At 37.5% G+C, this 22,224-nt stretch overlaps 1 protein-coding gene across 16 annotated transcripts in view; it reads right to left on the bottom strand.

Moving 5' to 3' along the window:
* Window positions 1-1,350: 1,350 nt before the first annotated feature.
* Window positions 1,351-22,224, bottom strand: part of TCF12 (transcription factor 12) — a 380,655-nt gene continuing 359,781 nt past the window's right edge. For 11 of the 16 annotated variants that reach the window (XM_089907165.1, XM_022579585.2, XM_022579580.2 and 8 more), the window contains 5 exons: window positions 21,035-21,149; window positions 19,588-19,750; window positions 14,663-14,895; window positions 6,752-6,905; window positions 1,351-3,712 (listed from right to left, as the gene is read on the bottom strand). In XM_089907165.1, the coding sequence (XP_089763291.1) occupies window positions 6,763-6,905; window positions 14,663-14,895; window positions 19,588-19,750; window positions 21,035-21,149 (654 nt within the window). In that variant the 3' untranslated portion in view covers window positions 1,351-3,712; window positions 6,752-6,762. The remainder of the gene's footprint in view (window positions 3,713-6,751; window positions 6,906-14,662; window positions 14,896-19,587; window positions 19,751-21,034; window positions 21,150-22,224) is intronic. The other 5 variants (XM_022579593.3, XM_022579581.2, XM_022579584.2 and 2 more) reach the window with 1 other exon arrangement.

The raw sequence follows: 22,224 nt of genomic DNA on the forward strand, positions 1-22,224 counted from the left end.
AGCTAATACTCTTTAACCTTTGATACACACACACATGCATGCACACATGCATGCACACATGACGTGATGTACATTTAAATTCTGAGTTTCCATGGAAGAAAAAATATATGAACTGGAGGAGAGAAAAATGAAAGAAAAAAATGTAGTAGAGGAGAGAAGAAAGTGAAGCCACTAAAGAGAATTGGCCTAAAAATCTATAAAGACAAAGGACAAAAAGTAAAGGCAAGAAGATTTTGTAGGACAAGTTTTAAGTGTCCTAATCTGTTACTAGTTATGTGCTTTTGGAGACATACAACCTCTCTGGGCCTCAGTTTTTATAAAGCTATTAATGAGGTGGTTGATGAGATGGTTTCTAGATTTCATTTAACTATAACAATCTATATTTTATTCATCAATCTGTATAAAGAAAAATCGAACTAAAGTGTTTGTTTTCATCAACTCCTACGAGTAAAATGATCTGTTGGGCCTCCAATGTGAACAGTGGATTTCATAATTCACCAAGAGAAGCAATTTGCCAGGATCCCAAGAGGGTGTGACGATGATCTTGGGTGTCTCACGTATAGGCCCTACGAAAGTTTGTCCAAAAAAGTTCATCCACTGTTTGTTTTAGGCTCTTGCTTGGCTGAAGTCCTTGTGGATAATCACTATGCATATTTTTGGCAGGGGGGTGGAGTGGGGCTGTATGTGAAAACTGGGATAAGAGCAGAACTTATAATCTGAGAACAGTAAATAATACCATCTCCTAATTATGAGATAGGCTTTTTGTGAGAAAAGGGACATAAAACATGTGAAAGTGCTTCAAATAATGTTAATTTGAAAGCTTCATTTGAGTCCTTTTCCATCTTCGTTTTTCTCTAGATCTACAAATAAGCAGATTTTAACTACTAATCACCATTGGTAAACCTTCAGGAAAAGGCTAAAAAGGCCACTATCAGTAGAGAGGGCAAGAGGAGAAACATATAACCCAGAGAAGCTATAGACTAGATTAGCAGCTTAGTTCTACAAGTCTGATTCTGTCCTGATGGGTTTCCCAGATAAGGTCACAGGCAATGCACATAAGAAAAGCAGCGTGGTCGTTAAACATTTTTGCCACACACGCAAAAAAGGAACTATGTAAGGTGATAGATGTGTTAACTAACCTTGCTGTGGTAATCATTTTGCAATATATACATATATCAAATCATGATGTTCTACATCTTAAACATACACAATATTATATGTCAACTATATCTCAAGAAAGCTGGGAGAAAAGAAAGAAAAGCAGTGTGAGCATTCCTGGGAGCAATGAGATGGAGGAAAAAAAACCAAAATGCATTACTGTTTGAGAGAGGAATGTAAAAAACTCACTAGTTTACTATGTTAAAAAAAAAGATGGCACATTTATTGCTACATAAATGTTATATACATATTGTGTTTTCTGTTACAGTGACAGAAAAAATTTTGAACTTCTTGCTGCTGGTTCAAAAGGTTTATCAATAATACCTTGAATTTGACACAGGATACAAATCTGCAATAAACCAACAATGGAAACTGGAGAACAAGATGAGAAGCAATTCATCTCGGACAATTAGCTCTTACAATACTCCATAGGTACTACACGGTATGCTAGAATTCTACTATGGTCTTAAAATGCTATTGTAAATTTCTGATATTAATGAACAGGTTATGGTAAATAACCCTACATTTTTACTACCTAATATAATAAAATAAAGTAAGAAACTTTTTACTGAAAACTTTTCGATTTCAAAAATCTAGAAAGAGTAATATTTAGAATTCAAGAAATTTTCTTACAAGATTATTGTATAAAAGACTAGCTACAGTGAAAAATAAGCCAAATGTTTTTTTCTTTCTATTTTATGAAGGAAAGCTTCTGGGCATACTGCAAAGTCTAATATAGCGAAAAAGACAACAAGCTCTGAAGAAAAAAGGCCAGGCAGTGGCATATGTTCACTCACACATCATAAGCAACAACTTCTGTTTTAGCTGATTAACACTGAAATGAAGAACAAGGCCACAGAGAGAGTCTGACGTAATTGGAGAATATAGGCAAATTAAAGTTACCAGAAAGTCCATTACGTTCACGAAAGACTGATTTGTTAGGTATCATCCTGATTGGAGAATCTGAAGTTCTGTCTTAATTGTTTTTGTTCTTTCAAATTAACAGAAATCTTTAAGTTACATAGTGATTTGGGTCCTTTCTTCTGTGTGCTGATTGCCCTTGTTGATATTGGCTATAAGGAATTATTAAGCCAAGACAACCTTGTTTAGCATGTTTTTCTCTCCCAGGGTTGCTGTGGTGGAAGACAGGTTTCATGGAAGTTCAAAGTGATTATTATGTCTTAAAAAAAAACTCTTAAGGATTAGAGACAGAGGGGTGCCTTAATGCACAGTATTAAGATGGACTGACAAGGACTGGTTAAATGCTGATCTGGCTCATCTTCTTGGGACAGGGCAGATGGTTTGCAGGTGATTACATCACCCACTGAATTCCTCCCCACTAACCAGCCATCCAAATGACAGAGAAATAAAGGCTAGAATAAGGACATGGGTGACCATTGCTCTTGTATTCCATTAGGTAATTAGCCTCAGAGTGGTGTGTTCATTTATCACACTACCTGCCTTGGTGACTACTGGGTTGTTATATTCAACATAATCACAGCCTGAAAATCTTCTTTGTATTTTAAATTCATTTTGTGCTTACTTACAGCTAACACTTTATAAGTACTATATGTAGTACTTACTGCTTGGAAAACAAAGCAATTTCTAAAAAGTAAATTCTTCCCTTGTAATTTACACTTCTATTACAAGCTTTACTATGAAACCTAGAAGCTTGAAAAGTCTTGTTATTATTAGAAATAAAGCAATATTTATTTGGGGGAAAATATAGGGGACAAAATTTCCCCTTTTAAAAATCTTAGCTAGGCTATGGTCACAGATGGTCTCTGCTTATCTTTGTAAAGTAAATATGCAAAGCACATAGGGCTACATGGAGGATTCTGGACTGTGACCATAAACTATTCAGATTCAGAGACCAAATACAACACCCAAAAAGAAAAAATAAAAATGAACGAAAAAATGAGCATGAGAGAAATGCTATACCAAGTAATATTTTCCTATTTCTTGGAAAACACTATTCATATGGCAAAAGGATAGGAGAGGGCAACAAAAGACTTTTCCCTTCCTTTTTAAGACACTAATAGGTATGCCGGGAATGCTAAGGGCCAATGGTTGTCACTGCTTTGTTCTCTGCACTCGAACAGCTTTAACTAATGCTGGCATCAGCTGAGTGGAGATCAGCTTTCCACATTAACTTTTTCCCTTTATATGTAGACCTTACAGTTCCATAACAATAAATAAAATTTGTAGTTACAATGCATTTGTCAATTCAGTTTAGGCACAAGGCAACTTCCACGGTGAGTGGAGAGATCGAGACAGTCTCTGATTGTGCAGAAGCGACACACTGCTTGCAACAAATTGATATGTTGCGAACATCTCATGGGCTGATGTTCTGTCTGATGAGCTTCCTATCTTCACTTCTGATGGAAGTGTTGACCAGCTGCTTTGATCATAGGATTACATTTGCATTTCTTGCTTCAAGTGTTTTGTTTTTTTCTTCTCCCTCCTATCAGGTTTGTGTCTTCAGATAATCTGAGTTGTCCAAGTCCTTATGAGGAGAGGTCACCTTCTATCTAGCCTACTGATAACTCTGGAACTGTGGCAGGGAGAGCCAAGGGAGAGAATAGAACCAATTAGGACATCACGGTTAAAAATAAACACCTCCCCAGAAACAAAACAAAACAAAACAAGTTGGTATTCCTCATTTATACCCAGGTTTACACTAAATTAGCAGTCGGCTACATGACTTATAAATGAGGTTTCTTCTTTTAAGGTGTAACTGAAATGGTTTTACTTGATGTATGTGGTAAGATTTTTAAATCTTGGTCTGTATTATATTTTATATTATTATTATAATCTATGGTCTGTATTAATTTCTTCTTTTAAGGTGTAACTGAAATGGTTTTACTTGATGTATGTGGTAAGATTTTTACAGGAGATCATGTAATTATAGAATCACAAGATAAAAGGATTATATAACAGCTGTGGTAATTATGCAAACCTTAATTTTGGCAACATTCAGGTTGGCAATACCTGAGCTCTGAGGTTCTACTCATCCAGTTCTCAGTGGAGAGATGTTAAAGCATATATTTATTGCTACATCCAGTCCACTGTACTGTGTTAACTGTTTACATCTATCTCCTCTAAACTGAAAGTTTCTGAGGGCAGGGACCATTTTGAATTCATTTTCACATTGGTTTCAGTTATTGGTCCATGGTAGGTCCTCAGTAAGTGTTTGTTCAATGAATTTACTAAGAAAATTTACTCTATTAGTATAAATTTTATGTTTATATTCTTAATATAATATACATAGTAGTAGCTCTGAAATTTCCCATTTCAGCCATTTTGGATGGAAATAGCTTTAAGAAGAATCATACTTTTCACCTCCTTATTAAACAAGGGCCACAGTATGGTTCTATATTAGAGTGATGCTCTTAGGGATGGATAACTGAGACATTCAAAGCCTCGTGGCCTTATATTATTGTGCTTTTATAGTCAGTCATTCTGTGGTCATTTATCAGCTATTCTGATTCTAGCAGTCGTTTTCCTGCTGCCCAATCTCTTGCTGGTTTTAATCTGCTGCTATCCAGTTCTATAAAGAATTGAAGGGATCAGATGAAACCAGATAACCACCTTTATGAAATTAGCACTCTTTAAGACTTATTTTAATATAATAAACACTAGCCTTTGAAATCTTATGGAACAAAGTGCATTTACTACATTTCTTATATAATCTTGAAACCTCTCCCCACTCCTTTTAAAAAAGAATTCTTTTTGATAGGTGAGAATGCTCAAGGTTTAATTTTAACCTAAAGTGGGGGAATTTCCTCATAATAGAGATAAGGATAGAGCTATGAAAGAGTAGGAGATACAGAAGCAATGAAAGAACAGGAAGTAAACGGTAGGGGAGAAGAGAGATGTGAGGTAGGGAGAGAAAGTCGACGGAGAAAGAGCTAGAGAGAGACTGGGAAGAGAATAATAGGAAATGGGTACAACAAACTAGAGAGACAAGAAAAGAAGACCCAGGCTCTGAGGTAAATGTGACAGCTGAATGTGAAGTGCTCTTCTCACAGCCTGGTGGTTACCTGATACCCGACCACAGGAAGGTACCTCGACATAATCTGCCAACTTAGAAAGTCACTTTTGCACCAAGAAACACTTGCCTGTATTTATTTTAAAGACTTCAAAATTTATTTTTGAATAAAAATATTTTTTCATGATTATAGTTTTCACAGAACATGAAGCAATGGCATGGGTTTTAGAGGATCTGTAATTTAACTAGCTCTTGCCTAAAGCCCCTTTGACATGCACAGTCTGTTATAGCTGTTTTTTTTGTTTGTTTGTTTGTTTGTTTTTGGTGGGAAAGATGACAGGGTTTTTTCCAGTGTGCTAATGTTAGAATTATAACTGACACCTAAATAATTACATCAATACTTCCTCCTCTGTCCCCAAATGAAATCTTCCGTTTTGGTCTAGTTTGATCCTAAGAAGGATAGATGAAGAGGTGGTAGGAAATCAATTTCTTCAGGAAAAGGTGAGTTATTGACTAATCTTTGTAGTTTACAAAATATTCTATCAAATTCCAAACTTTCAGCTCAAAATGAGATAGCCACAAAGCTGACGAAATGAAACTGCACTCAGTATTTTTTTCCTGCTCCAAACCTCCCATCCATTTACTTTTACTACTGCTTTTACTCTGCTGATGAAACTAGGAAAAGAACTATACACTGCTGAAGGCAGATTATAAAAATGAAGTTACCAGTTCTACTCCTAATCCATGCTGCGAGCTATATTTTGTTACTGACTCAAATATTTTATTATGGTCTGTATTAATTTCTGTCACCCAAATATTAACTTTACAACTTATAGATAATATGAAAGTATATAGTTAAGAAAAAGATGGTTCACATTTTCTAATTACTTGGGCAACAACCTCCTACTACTGTTGTCACTTTGTTTTAAAAAAAAAAAATCACAAAGAAGCAAACTGTTTAGTTCATGAAGAGGAAGATAAAAAGAACAGTCTTTCAACAAGTAAAATTCCCAAGAGAAGGATGTTCTGATTCTATCATATACAATACCTCTACATTCTTTAATAGATTCCACAAGGTGTAACTAATATTCTTACAGGGGAAGGAACATGCGTATTACAGACTTCCATTAATGATCCAAATGGAAGCAAGCAATAACTGTTTAGTGCATGAAGATTTCATGATAGAGAAGAGGTAGATGGTTAACAGAATACTGGTTGATGATGCCATCAAGTACTTCTGAGTAGAGGAATGAGGACCATGAGTGGTAGCAAAAGTATGTTTTATAGATGAGTCATTGCACTGTTTTCTTCTTGGATCAGAATAATATTCATGTGAGGGAGTATACATGATGATCCAGAACATGAGAGCCCAAAGTTCTTTATGAATCAAAGGACAGTATCACATTTTGAAGAGAACAGTAATTTGGTATAAAATGACATGGGCTCTCTAACTATACAGCAGAAAGGTAAGCTGTTGGATTCCAAATTACACGTGACCTTTACCATGACCAGTGCTACCAGAGAATTCTGTTCAAAGGTTCTAACTCAGTTTAAGATGAATCAGGGGACTTCCCTGTACTTTCTATTCATACCCATACTTACCTGGCTGATGTTTACATATGACCCATAGGGTTGGTAGTTTCACTAAGCCCAGGATGGGTTCCTGGCAGTGTGGTTGGTGGCTCTGCCGATACGGCAGAAACTTTTTCTTCTTCCCTTCTCTTAAGGCAGGCTGCTTTGGGGTTAAGGTTCCTCTCTGAAATAGGGAAAAAATAATTTCATCATTAGAGACAGAAGTTATGAATCATGGACTCCTGGGTCTTAAACTGAACAAATGGCTGTTATTTTTTCTTTCTGTGGGGATTACCAATCTCTGTGTAATTCCATTCCCATAATGAATAACCTCAGAGGCAACAATGATATGCTTACATAAAACCTCAGCATTAACTGAGCCTTAAAACTTATACTTCTTTCTGACCATTTTGTGTTTTCTTCTTATGATTTAGTTTTCCAGGGTTTAACTTGATCTACGTCAATATCTTAAAGCAGTTCTTTTACTGCTTCATCCAAACACTGTGGCAAATGCTGTTATTAGTCTACCGAATCTCCTCAGTGTCCTGTGAAGATATGATACATTGAACTGTTATGAATGCTGACATTCTCTATGTGCTGGAGAGGGACATCTGTGCTTTATCTAGAATTTTACCAGTTCAGAAAATGATAAACTAAGAGACACCCTCAGCCATTCCTCTATAGGAAATGTGCCAACCCCTCCAGGAAGAGAGGTAGCCTGAGTATATCCTGCTTTTCTCCTTTGATTTACATGCAGAACGAGATGATTGAGATGTTCTTTCTACAGTTGGGGGTGTGATTGAGAGGGTTATAAAAACCTTTACTGCTTTGTATATGAGACAGCAGAGAAGACTGAATGGAACTTCTGATGTGGGCATTTTCAAAGGAGCTTAAAGTGTGGGATATTACCATATGAAATAAAGATAAAGAAAATCCACTGAACTTAAAACCCACTGAATGAAAATCTACTTAGGAACTACAGTTCCTGTTATAACTTCTTTAAATGAGTTTTAAGTACAAGATATCTAACCCATGACAGCTTCTGGTATAGTTTTTTGTTTCAGTTTATAACATACAGTATCAGTTAAAAGTTGTTACACTTATTTTTATAAACTGATTAAAAATGTGTTAATGAATATAATATAAAAAGACCACTTAAACTTAACCTGTAATGAAAACAATATTTTGTATAAGTTGTAATTTGTTTTACATGTTAGATTTTCTTGAAATGATGGCCCAAGCTGAATGCAACATAGCAGAGCTTTTTTTTTTTTAATGTATTTCCTTTTTCAGGGAAAGTAAAAACATATTTGAATGTGCATATTTCAAAACACATTTATAGTTCACTTCTGAGTTTAAAAAAAGTAGACAAAAGACTTTATTATGGTAAATTTACTGACTCTATTTTTACTCATACACGATGACAACATTCGTCATCAAAGTCCCTGTATTTAGGAAAAGACATGAAGCCTATACAACTCTGAGGAGGCAATGAAGAAAGGAAGGTACACTCTTACTTTACTTATCAGGATAACTAGTAGTAGAAATCGGCATGTCCATCATTATGTAAAAATATTAGGAGCTGCTTTTATTTTTTATTTTTTTTTGGCTACACCACGTGTGGCATGTGGGATCTTAGTTCTCCAACCAGGGATCAAACCTGCGCCCCCTGCCCTGGAAGTGCAGAGTCTTAACCACTGGACCACCAGGGAAGTCCCAGGAGCTGCTTTCTTAACAAGGAATTGTGTACCTCTGACAAATAAGAGAAGTCTGTCTTTCATTAGGTGTCATATCTCCTTTACTGTGTAGGCAATAGTCTCAAACAATGACCAGAGAGACTGAAAAGAGGGCACAAATTAACATGTGAAACCCAAAGAGGAGAAAGATTTCAACGTTTTCTAATTGAAACATTCTCACATTTCTCTTACAATGGAACATTGCTCTTATCTTACTAAGGCTCTAGGAGGCATGATCAGAATAGCTGGAAAGGACCAGAACCGAAAACTGAAGTTAGGCAAGATTTTGTAGACTCCTGCAATGAGTCAGACAACACTCAGGGCTGGAAGAACCAAGAGAATACTACAGTAAGCTCTACGAAATGTGAAGTAAGTGAGCTTTGATCCAAAAAAGCAAAAGCTAGTGCTGTTGCTTCATACTTCCTGGTCTGTGTGAGCAGGCCATGGCAAACATGTTAAGTAGCCAGGAAGGCCTGATACAGAGGTAAGAAGAAGTCAGACATTATGTGCGGAGCATAAGAAGCAACTGTCTTTCTTACATTTCTATTAAGGGTCTATTACCCTCTGGTATGTGGCTGAGGACTTGCCTCTCTATAGTATCATCTTCTTAACATGTTTATAGCACAATATTTGGCTAATGCAACAGTCACTTCTTCAATATTATGATTAGGTAAATATTTGTTATTATATCTATGTGGACATACTTGCAAGTCAAGAATTTTGTATTGATTGTTTCCTTGTTCATAGGACTGTTTTTCCTGTAGTTAATAGTTGCTTTGCTTTTCATTTGTTAGTAATGACAATTCCCCCGCCCCCCGAAATGCTCTAATAGATCTAACAAATGCCTCTCAATATTTCTTCCTAAAATCTCAAACACATCATCATATTATCTATTAATTCCATCTTCCTTCCCTGTAAACCTTTCTTCCACAGCTAATAGTCTTCTATTTTCAATGTAAACTGGTTCTTTTCTAGGCCTAGTAGTTCTTGTTATGGGATTTTCTTTTGCTGCTCCCATGCGTTAGATCCTTTCTTTCCCAAATCCTATGCCTTTGTCTTTGTTGATTATGTCCTCATTTGGCCTAAGCATATGTTCCAGATGCTTCCTCAGAAAGTGTACATGGGAGGTAGAATTTTAAAGTCTTTGCATATCTGAACTATTTTTATCCTATCTTTACATTTTAATTAATAGTCTGGCTAGATATAGAATACTAGGTTGAAAGTGATTTTTCCCCAGAATTTTGAAGGTATTGTTCCACTGTCTCCTGGAATCCAGCACTACTTCTTCAGAACTCTGATGACATTTTGAATGTTGTTCCTTTGTCTCTGAGCTATTTAAATTTTGTCTCTAAAAGCTTTAGGATATTCCTTTTAACTTGGATGCTCTGAAATTTCATGATGATACACTTCAACTTGAAGTAATTATTAAAATCATTATTTTTTTAAAAAAAATTAATTTATTTTTTGGCTGCATTGGGTCTTCATTGCTGTGCGCGGGCTTTCTCTACTTGCGTTGAGCGGGGGCTACTCTTTGTTGCGGTGTGCTGGCTTCTCATTGCAGTGGCTTCTCTTGTGGAGCACAAGGCTCTAGGCGTGCGGGCTTCAGTAGTTGTGGCACGTGGGCTCAGTAGTTGTGGCTTGTGGGCTCTAGAGTGCAGGCTCAGTAGTTGTGGCACACAGGCTTAGTTGCTCCGCGGCATGTGGGATCTTCCCGGACCAGGGCTCGAACCCGTGTCCCCTGCATTGGCAGGCGGATTCTTAACCACTGCACCACCAGGAAAGTCCTAAAATCATTATTCTTAACACAAGATTAGAGTTTACCAATCTTGAGACATGTACTCTTTAGTAATGGTAAATTTCCTGTATTATTGCCATGATAATCCCCTTTGCTCTCTTCTGCTCTTACTCTACTAATCCTATTGGTCAGATGTTGGACTTCTAGATTGATCCCCCCTAATTTTAGTTCTTCTCTCCTATTTTTCATCTCTTTCTAGGAGACTTTTCTCAGCTTTATCAGCTAACCTCTACTATATTTTTTCTGCTATCATATCATCTGAATTTCTTTTTCATGGCTTCTTTCTCTTTTATGCACATATTTTCTCTTATTAGAAGACATTAGTTTTATTTAAAAAAAAAAGTTTCCCAATGCTTTTTGCATGTCTCTGTTTTCTTCTTTCTTTTTTGTTTGGTTTGATCTCAATTTCTTTTTTTCATGGTGGTTTTTCTTAAATCTTTGGCTGTCCTTTAATATTAGAAGTAAGACATCAACTGGTGGGCTTTATTACTCTATGGTAATCCAAAAGTGAGAAATTATTACTCAGGAATTCCTAAATCTGGAGGTCTTTTCTCTAGAGTATTTTAATTTCTTTAGAAAAGAATTATCCCATTTCCTTGAGGATAGAATTAATATATTTTGTTGCCAGCATTAGGAAAGCAAAGCGGGACACAGGGCTGCAGGTCTCACTGTTCAGCTTCATACTTCACTCATTCTCTGCTCCTCTTGGTGTTTCAGATTTTCAGCCTTTCAGATTTCACTTTTTGCTAAAAATAATCCTCCTGGCTTCTATGGTCGAAGGGAAAAGAGGGCAGAAGCAATATGAAGTACAGAGGAGACTCAGGGATCCAACTTTCCATAGCAAACCTCCAATGAATCTTTCTGTTTTCAGGTCTGATGCCTGACTTCTGCTTTTTCCAATAGTTAGTACCTCCAAAGTCCTGTAAGGCAAAAGGTTCTGCTTCTTGCTGGTATTCCTCTCTGTTCCATTTAATTTCTTCTAAGTAAGTCAGTTACCACTTCTCTATCTACTTTTGCTCTCTTGTTTGTTATTATCTTCTCTCCCCTCTATCCTTGTGGGTTAATGCCATTTTTATTCATTTCAGTGGAGATTTAGGAAGGAGTGGTGTATTATCAATGAATATGCTAAGACTACTATGTTTGACCATCTCATTGCAACTGAATTAAATGTACTGAGGGTAGGGTCTGGAGATTTGTTTGGGAAAAGGAAAAGCCTCAGGTGATTCTGAGACCAGCCAGATTTGAGAACCGCTGTCCTAGCTTATTTATCTTTGAACTAACTAAGAGACCAGTAAACTAAAATCCTAATAGTTCTATTGTCCCTAAATTATCACCAGAAGACAAATGAGTTTATCAAATTGACCTGTGAAAAGAGTTTGAGGAGGAAGTGTTTGATCACTAACTTAGTCTTCAGTAAAGCTGAGAGGACAAACTTGAAGATAATATGTGAAATCTGCTGAGGATTAGTAAAACTGTAATGGTAAAATTATAGTTACGATAACAGAAAGGCTTAAATTGGCAATGACAGAGGCCATATGGGATTTGATATGTGGAGCACCAAGGCACAAAAATGCTCTGGCAAAATCTGAGGCTTGGAAGGGAAGCCACTTCTTGCTTTTCTCAAGGACTCACTGCTAGACCCAGGTCTGGTTGCCCTCCTGGTATATCCACTTGTCTAGGGATGACAGGTTGTGGACAGCTAGACATGGTCTTGGAATACTACCCCAAACCAAAGGGGGTGGCCAGATAGCCCAGAGGATGTCCAAAGTAGGTCATGTAAACAAAATGTATGTCTTTATAGAAATTGTTGGGCCCAGGGGCTGCTGCGTAGGGCCCCTGCAGGGATGAAGAGGCTTTCAAAGGTGGACAGGTTACCAAAATAACTCAAAACTACTGGAGATCAAGTGCAGGGAAGGAGAGCTGTTATACCAAACTCTGAAGGTGCTGCTATAGACAAGGCACAGGTATTATGGGCTACACGAAGGGCTCGAAACTTTGTTGGATAGCCAGCCTTTCAAGGAGTCTTACATGGATCCCACAGCTTTTACATTAAGCTGTAAAATAAAGGCTCTGGGCTTTGAAGCCCAGAGTTTGAGGGTGCGAAGAAGGCAGGCTTTTATGAATATTAAAGCAGTCCCTAATGAAGTTACAGTTCAGTGTATTTAAGTTTTGTTCATTCTAATCAGTCAATGGCTCCTTATATAGAGCTTTCCAGAATAGTGTGAAAAAGTCAGTACCCATAACAATGACCAGAAAGTTAGTAGGCAGCTGGATAAGCCTAGATGTTAGATCCTCTTTCAGACTCAGCTTTTCTATTCTAGGTGCTTGCATGGAATCATGACAAGGTGAAATCTTACAAATGAATGAATAAGATCCACCCAGGCATGATGGAATTTATAACTTTTTTTCAAACAGAGGTATTTCTCATTTTTGATGGCTTGGATCTGAGAGTAGGTACCTCTGATCTTAAAAAAAAGATTTTTAAGAACACAAATGACTTTATTCTAGCTCTAATGAACTGTGGGAAGGAAAGGTGCTGTACAAGAATAAGTTCTGGCACCACTGTTGTCCCAACAGTAAAACTTTCACAGTGCTGATGGAGGCAACAGTCTTGACAACAAAAGGCTGGGTAGCGTCAGGGTAGAAAATATATTGGGCTGCTGAGGAGCAGGATGAATATACTTGGCCACTGAATGTCAGACATAACTGAACAAAAACATTTGGTAAAGTGACAGGAGATAGTGAAAGCTCAAGGGACAAATGCTCCTGCCACAGATGAGTGGCAACTATCAGACTGTCTTTATGAATATCACAAGGGAGTCTATAGCTTTTTTTAAAAATATATTTTATTATTATTAAAAATTTTTTTTTGGCCACGCCACATGGCATGCAGGATCTTAGTTCCCTGATCAGGGATCGAACCTGTGCCATCTGCAGTGGAAGCGCCGAGTCTTAACCACTAGACTGCCAGGGAGGTCCCAAGTCTGTAACTTCTTGATCAGGTTTCATTAACATTTACGCTTTACAGGTACTTCAAGGGCTTTAAGACAGCAGGAGCAGTATCTGGTTTTAGCGGTAAGTGTTTTATCTATTCATCATTTTTATTCATTAAAAACACTGGAGGGAAATGAATAGATGAATTAATTACTAGTGTTATGTTTTTCTGAAAATGTGTTCAAGTTCTCTAACTCTGGTTTCCTTAGAAAGACTATTCTTTCTATGATTAGTGCTAAGGGTCCTTGTCGCAGTTGTCAAGCATCTGTCCACTCATACTCTTTTTTTCTTTTCCAACTTTCTTTAAATAAAATATTATATAAATACCCAATAAATAAGGAAGACAAAGTTGCTCTCAATGAAGGGAGGTTAGAGATGGGGTCTGGAATCAAAGGCCACATCTATAAATTCTTTGCAAAAAGGCTTAGGATGAGGCATTCGTAACTTTGAATAAGAAGATATATAAGTATATTCAAAAAAGCAAGCTTGATGATAGAACCTCTCAAGGGCTAGAAGCCTATATTAATTGATACCCCAGGGTCTAGAACATAGCTGACTGGGACAGAGGAGGTATACAATAAACACTTTGTTCAAAAAATGAAGTTTCAAAGCTTCTTCAAGGTTCCATCAAGGGGGTTCCCTGGGTTAGGGTTCCGGGCTTTCACTGCCATGGGCCAGGTTCAATCGCTGGCTGGGGAACTGAGATCTCACAACCTGCACTGTGTGGCCAAAAAAAAAGATTCCATCAAAATAAAACAGTTGGGAGAGCTGTCTCAGTCAGCAGTGGATCTGTCTCAGTCAGCAGTGGATAAGTCTGTATGAACCACACTTTTGTCCTTAGGGACACACAGGCATGCCAGTGCATATTCACCCAAGAACCTCATGGCATTCCTTATCAGGAATCAACGAAGAAACTCTGACACCTTATTGACATGGGTATAAACAACATCCATAGGGGGCAAAGCCAGGAGGGGCCATGACCAGGCATTCTATTAACCATCAGGGCCTCACAGATGACCCGGGTAAAGCAGGCAAGAAACTGACTACGGAGAAGTAGGGAAGACAGGAAGGAGCAGGTTGGAGGACAGGTGTAGGCAGGTAAATACAAGAGCGTGGGAGACCAGAGTCAACGAGAGGCACAAAGCACTAATGCTGAGTAGGAGGCTGGCTGTTCACTGCATTGTTTCATAGGGTTACTCTCTACTGGTTTCTGGGAAGCACTGAGCCTACAGATATTGACCTATATAATGAGACAGAGGTGAGAGAATTATAGAGAAAAACCTGATACGGATGATGTGGTGGCAGAAGTACTAGGAGCACCTACAAACAACCTGACCAAGCAGAAAAGCAAGTGGACACAGAAATGTCTACTCACTGGAAGCAGAACCGTTACATATCTCTGCTGAACCTACTTACCTCTGACTTGCTGTTCTAGACTAAGGATGACTGCCACGGCCTGATGAAGAATAAGGAGTTTTGTCTGGGGTTTTTCACTCTTTAAATGAAGCTGACACATTCGACCAAGCTCTTTGAATGCCTCATTAATATCGCGCACACGCAAGCGTTCTCTGGCATTGTTGGCCATCCGCCTTTCCTTCTCCCTTTCTATCTTCTGTTCTGGGTTCAAATCCTCATCTTCATTAGTACTGCTGGAAGGCAAAGTAACAACAATGTCTGTTAGGTTCGCTGTAAAGTAAGATATGCTTATTGTACAAAATTAAAAATTATAAAAATAAAAATGACCTATAAATTTTACCAAATGGTAGTAATAGCTACACTTAACATTACTGTATATTTCTTTCCAGTCCTTCCTCAATGCAAATATATAGTTATATAGTTGAAATTATACCACATACATTTAAAAAAAATAAATTTATTTATTTATTTTTGGCTGTGTTGGGTATTCACTGCTGTGCGCGGGCTTTCTCCAGTTGCGGCAAGAGGGGGCTACTCTTCGTTGCGGTGTGCAGGCTTCTCATTGTCGTGGCTTCTCTTGTTGTGGAGCATGGGCTCAGCAGTTGTGGCTCAGGGGCTCTAGAGTGCAGGCTCAGTAGTTGTGGCACACAGGCTTAGCTGCTCTGCTGCATGTGGGATCTTCCCAGACCAGGGCTTGAACACATGTCCTCTGCATTGGCAGGCAGATTCTTAACCACTGCGCCACCAGGGAAGTCCCCCACATACATTTCTAAATGCATTTTCATTGCACATTACAGCATAAAGACTTCTCCACACTACTAGTGAAACTCTTCATAAACATAATTTGAATGACCCCATATTATAGCACCCTGCTCTTCTAGATGTGATCAGCAGCATCAGCATTACTGCTTAAAAACTTTACTTTTTACATTACTGTAAAAACAGTGTTACATTACCGTTAGAAACAGAATCTCAGGTTCCGCTACAAACCTACTGAATCAGAAGCTGCATTTTAACAAGATTCATATGTACATTAAGGTTTGAGAAACACTGTACTATTATAGTAATGTATTACAGTTTGCTTATGTTCTTAAATATATTCTGGCAGTCCCCTGGTGAGGAGGAGGAAGAAAAGCTTAAGATGTGGAATGAGAGAAGTATCTCAGAAAATGACTATACTTTTTGTTCTGGAAGAAATATCATCATCAGTGGTGATGATTTTAAAACGTGGGTGAACTGGAACAACTTTTTTGAAGGACAAATTGGCAAAATGAATCCAAAGCCTTAAAATGTTCATTATCTCTTGATCAGCAATTCCAACTTTAGAAATTCATCCAAAGGATATAATTAGAGATGTTCATAGAAATTTAGGTAAAGAAGTTGATCACAGAATTATTTACTTCAGAACAAATGGGAGTCCAATATTAGGAGATGGGTTAAATAAATCACAGTACATCCAGATAATGGTCTACTATGTACCCTCTAAAAATCAAGCTGTAGATTATGCTAGGTAAAAGATGCCAAACACAAAAGTCTACATATTGTATGATTCCATTTACAGGAACTTCTAGAAAAGACAAAAGTATGGTAACAGAAAGCAGATCAACGTTTGCCAGAAGATGGGAGAAGAGGACTGGTTATAAATTGGCATGAGGAAACTTTTTAGGGTGGCAGAAATATTCTACATTATTAATGTATATAACTGTATACATACGTCAAAGGACCAAAACTGTACGCTTAAAATTGGCGTATTTTATTATATTTGAATTAAACCTCAATAAAGCTGCCTAAAAACAGAAACAACAAGAAAAAAACATGTTGGAGAAAACACAGATAGATGAAAAGGTTAAAAATATACTGTTAAATTTAAAAAGTTGAAATTATAAAACTTTTATCCAGTTTATCTCCAATTTAAACTGTATTTATGGAAAAAGATATTCCTTGAAAAGTAAACTGTAGTTAATTCTGGGTAGCAGAGTTTCTTGTGATTTTTGTGTGTGCTTTTCTGTAATTTTCAAATTTCTGTAATGAAAACAGACTAATTAATCAGAAAAGAATATTTGAGAAAAATGCTTTGGAATAACTTCCTGAAAATTCTATTTATATTTCAGAAATAAATTACTGAGCAGGGCCTCTTAGAAACCTGGAAAAAAATGTGCACAAAGAATTGGTGCTTCACCTCTAATACCTTGAGTACTCTAATAAAGAACAAGTAGAGGGGGCTTCCCTGGTGGCGCAGTGGTTGAGAGTCCGCCTGCCGATGCAGAGGACACGGGTTCGTGCCCCGGTCCGGGAAGATCCCACATGTTGCGGAGTGGCTAGGCCTGTGAGCCATGGCCGCTGAGCCTGCGCTTCTGCAGGCTGTGCTCCGCACCGGGAGAGCCCACAACAGTGAGAGGCCCGCGTACCGCAAAACAAACAAACAAAGAAAAAAAAAAACAAGTAGAGGGACTTCCCTGTCCAGTGGTAAAGAATCCGCCTTACAATGCAAGGGATGTGGGTTCGATCCCTGGTCAGGGAACTAAGATTTCCACATGCCACAGGGCAACTAAGCCCACACGCCACAACTACAGAGCCCACACGCTCTGAAGCCTGCTCTGACCACAACTAGAGAGAGAAAACCCGCACACCACGAGTAGAGAGATGCCTGTGTGCCGCAAAAGATCCCGCATGCCGCAACTAAGACAGGATGCACCCAAAAATAAATAAAATAAATAATAAATCTTAAAAAAAACACAAGTGGACAACAGATTTTTACTAGCCAATTGTCAAGAATTTCATAAAAGTATTCTTTTGATAATAGAGAATCACTAGCTCTTTGACTTCAAAGAAACCTTTACAGATCATCTAGCCCAAAGGTTTCCAAAGGTGGCCACTCACTAGAATCTTCAGGAGCACTTATAAAATATAGCTTTCAAAGGTCCCACTGCCAGAGATGCTGATACAGTGAGCTCGGGTTCAGGGGCCAGGCACCTGTATTTCTAAAATGTTTCAGGAGTCTGTGCAGCAGGGTTGAGAACCACTGTAAGATCAGTGACCTCCCTAGGATTACAAGGCTAATGAGTAGCAGGGTAGTGACAAGAATCCAGGTTAGTGCTTCATGGAAGAAATCAAGAGCACATATCTAAAATTATTATCATCATAAGTTACCACAGTACCTTTACTGATGTTTACTGCATGTGAGACAGTGTGAAAAGGGCTTTATATGCATAATTTTCAGTTTATTCCCACAAGAATCCTAAACAGAAAGTCTCCTGTTAAGATAGACCCAAACCTCAGAGAGCTTAATAACTTGCCAAGGTTACTTGGCAAAATGTGATGAAGCCATGATTCAAACCAAGGTTAGCCTTATTTTGTCCAAAGGCTGTGTTTTAAATGTACTATTATTAACTACTAAGTATTGTTATTATTAACCCATTATACTGCCTTCTCAATTTCTGATGACCTATAACAGTGCTCAGCAAACTGGCCCATAAGCCAGCTACCTGTTTTTGTAAATAAAATTTTATTGGAAAGGCCACACCCACCTGTTTATGTACTGTCTTTGGCTGCTTTCATGATACAGTGGCAATGTTCAACAGTTGCAACAGAGACTGTATGACCCACAAAGACTAAAATATTTACTATCTGGCCCTTTACACACGAAGTTTGCTGACCTATATAATGAAAGGATGAATGATCAGGACAGATGCAAATTATTTCCCTTAAAGTTCTATTTGAATAATGAAACTATGAAAGCATTAAGATTCCTCAAAGGAGTGGACTCTGGATTCCCTGACTCAATTTTTATGTCTTCATGCCCTTGCACAACTGAGTACAATGCATATTAAAATGATAGTATTAGGACCTTAAGATTTAATTTTCCTCAAGAGAAATGTCAACTACTGAAAATAGTGAGAATGTCAAATGCAAAAGGACAACTTTTAAGTATGGGACTGACAGAAAGGACTATCCTGGTTCTTTTAGTTTGTAATTTCCTTTGTACCATAATTTAATACAAAGAACAATGTTTTAAATATAAATATCTATACGTGATATATACATACTACTGATAAATGGATATATACCAAGAAATAGGATGTACCACGAATATATCAAATTACCTACTTTTAATGTAGAACTAGAAGAAAAATCTGATGGAAAAATCTGGAAATAATTTGAAACTAATGTATTATGTGTCAATATCCATATTTCAAAGCAAAGTCAAGTCCAGTTTCTAGAAAACCTTCCCCGACAACATCAACGCATGTGGAGTAATTCCTTTTCCATACTCTTTTCAAAGTACTGTTTAAAACGTAAGTTGCAAATATCTTCTATAAAGAGCCAGAAAGTAAATATTTTCGGCTTTGTGGGTCATCCAACCTATGTTGCAACTGCACAAATCTGCCACTGCACTGTGAGAGCAGCCACAGACAATATGTAGATGAATGGTGTGTAGTGGTGTTCCAAAAAAACTTTATTTATAAAAACAGGCAATGAACTAGATATGGCCCATGGGCCATAGTTTGCCAGCCCCTGGTTTAAATCATACAAGAGTCTTACCATATACTTAGCCTTAAAATAATGTATTTGAATATTTACTGATGGGTTATATCTAAATACCTATACTTGTACAATTTAACTTGTTTTAGCTATTTTGTTCTCTAGCTGTCTTACAGACTATAAGCATTGATGGGAGAGAAGTAATTCTTTTTTATATGTAGACCCTAAAATATTGTGGGAAACATGGAAAACATAAACTTAGAGTCAGCTTCATACGCCTCCCTTTTATGGATGCTATGAGGATTAAATGAGATAACACATAAAAGTCCCAACACAGTATCTAGAACACAGCTGACACTTAAATGCATGATACACTTCAATTTTCCAAGTATCTTCACCCATGGCAAATGAGTGAAATTTAATACCTGGATGCTAACAAATACCTTGTTCTGCCTCTAGATGAAACTTTGATATCTTTTTGGGAGGATTCATCATCTGATTTCATGTCATCTGATGAAGGAGGTTCATGAAGGTTTTCATCTTTCTCTTTGTTTTCAGTCTTGATTTCTGTTGGAACAACAGTTCCAGACTGACTTTGCAAGCCACCTAACAAAGAGGCAAAGAAACAGAATAAATGTCCAGACTCATTTATGAATTAGAATTAAGACAGTAAAAAGCTTTCTTGCTGGTAAATATCCTTAGTTGTTATAGAGCTACTATAGAAATCTGAAGATGTAAAAAAGTAAACTATTCAGAGCTGGAAACAGCATGTCCACAAACCTTAGAAAAAATTGCTTTTTAAAGCACCTGTATTTAAAAAAAACAAGCCTGACCCTGATGGTGAGTCCAATGCTCATTTTCAGGCACATTTAACAATCAAACAAGGTAGGAGAAACATGATGCATTTTAAAAACTTCTAAGATGCTGTCAAGTTAAACGAAATAAGCTTTGACATTTTCCTGGACAAACACAATAAAACAGGCATCATGGTTAAATACAACTGGGAAAACTTTATCTTGGTGGTCTTAATACCACCTATATATTTGTACTTATTTATAAGGTCTGTTATAACATTGACAACAATTTGCTTTTTATAAGAATTGTCTGTCTCTCCAATTAAATTATAATCTTCTAAACAACAGCTACTATCACTCAGAGCTCTAAACATACTCAGAAATGTCTTTCTCAATTCCTCTAGGGACAATGAAGACTCAGCCATGAGGGGAAGTGATTTAGAAAGAGACAGGACAGGGACTTCCCTGGCAGTCCAGTGGTTAAGACTCTGCACTTCTACTGAAGGGGGTGCGGGTTCAATCCCTGGTCAGGGAACTAAGATCCCACATGCCACACGGTGCAGCCAAAAAAGAAAAAAAAAAAAAAAAAGAAAGAGGACAGATGCAGGAGCTGGTAAGAAGATGACCAGTAAACACTGAACAACGGTTTGCACAGGGTTCCATCCATCAATAAATATCTGTAATTGGCCCAGCTAAATGGACCAACTGGAACCCTAAATACTGACCCTGTATATTCACGCAGTAGTACTACTGCTATTTGGAATTCTACCACTTAAGATGATTTTTTTTTTTTTTTCCTGTACGCGGGCCTCTCACTGTTGTGGCCTCTCCCGCCGCGGAGCACAGGCTCCGGATGCGCAGGCTCAGGGGCCATGGCCCACGGGCCCAGCCGCTCCGTGGCACATGGGATCCTCCCAGACCGGGGCACGAACCCGCGTCCCCCGCATCGGCAGGCAGACCCCAACCACTGCGCCACCAGGGAAGCCCCTAAGATGACTTTTGATTCACAGATGTCAATCTGACTGTGAAGAAGGTGACAGTACTCCAAAATGATACCTCTGTATGCACTACTGCTGTAAACGAACTATACAGTTACCTCTATAATTTTCTTGTGTTTTATGGTTCAAGTCTGTGCTTGAAGCAGTGACCGTACTAGACAGGACTGAATGATTGCCATTGAGACTGACAGAGTCTTCTCGATGAGTTCCGACCTAAAGTTAAAAAAAAAAAAAAAATGTTCATGGTGCAGTAATTGTTCAAATTCTTTCACTGGGTTTAATAGACAAAACAGCTATCACGCATCTAAATTTAGCAACATTTTTTGGATGCCACTTTTCTGGTTTTTGGATTGTAAAAGACTCGACAGTAGTACTGTTTCTGAATAAAAATATTTTTAAAAATTCCAGCTTTCAAATTTTATATCCCACAGAGGGTTGCTGTGAGAAGCAAATGAGCTAATAGACAAAAAGCATTCTATAATCCATACAGCACTACATATTATAGCCTCTATTGTGTATCAATCAATCTGAAAACCTATTCCATATACTACCTAAAAATGTTAAAGTATCCATGAATTTGCATTTAGCAAAATACTGCTTTGTTCCAAGTAATAATATTATTTATCTATACTTTAGCACATCCTTTTCTTACACACAGTGTCTTGTTTTTTCTTCCTCTAATTGCTTCTCCTCAAAAATTTTAAGAGCAGCAAAAGCAATACAAAATTAAAATAACTTAAAATAAAAGTTCTACATTGCCAGGCAACAAAAAGCCATACATTTTTATTCTCAGTTTTAATCAGATTTAGACAAGTCACAGTTAACTTGAACTGAGAAGGCATGCAAACACTACCAAGTGTTTTTAGCTACTGCAGTATTTTTAGAAAAACTGGTTACAAATGAACAAGTTTTTTTTTTATTAGAACAACAGCAGATGTGGCAATTAGAAGATTAATCCTTTAATTAAATAGGTTTATTGCCTGGAGTTATACATGAGAACCACTGTTTTTCAACAAATCCTTCAATCCCAGTAAAATGCCATGCTTTGAATCCCTCTTGAGTAATTAATATAGCTTTTATCTTTCATGACTTTGTATGGATTTTACCCTAAGAGGTATAAATACCCCTATGCAAGTTTATCCTTTGGTTTCCTGTGAGCCAAACAAAAGAAACCAAAGCAAAGTTTCAGGCAATGCAGGCTATTGGTAGTGCATCTGATTAGAACATACCAGGTCTTCCACCCAACTTTTTAAGAAATGTCTGTCCTCTATCTTTATTCTTATCTTTA

Source organism: Delphinapterus leucas, chromosome 2 (genome assembly GCF_059928025.1).
Source record: "Delphinapterus leucas isolate spDelLeu-1000000601 "Yukka" chromosome 2, BTC_Dleu_Yukka2, whole genome shotgun sequence".
Lineage (NCBI taxonomy): Eukaryota > Metazoa > Chordata > Mammalia > Artiodactyla > Monodontidae > Delphinapterus > Delphinapterus leucas.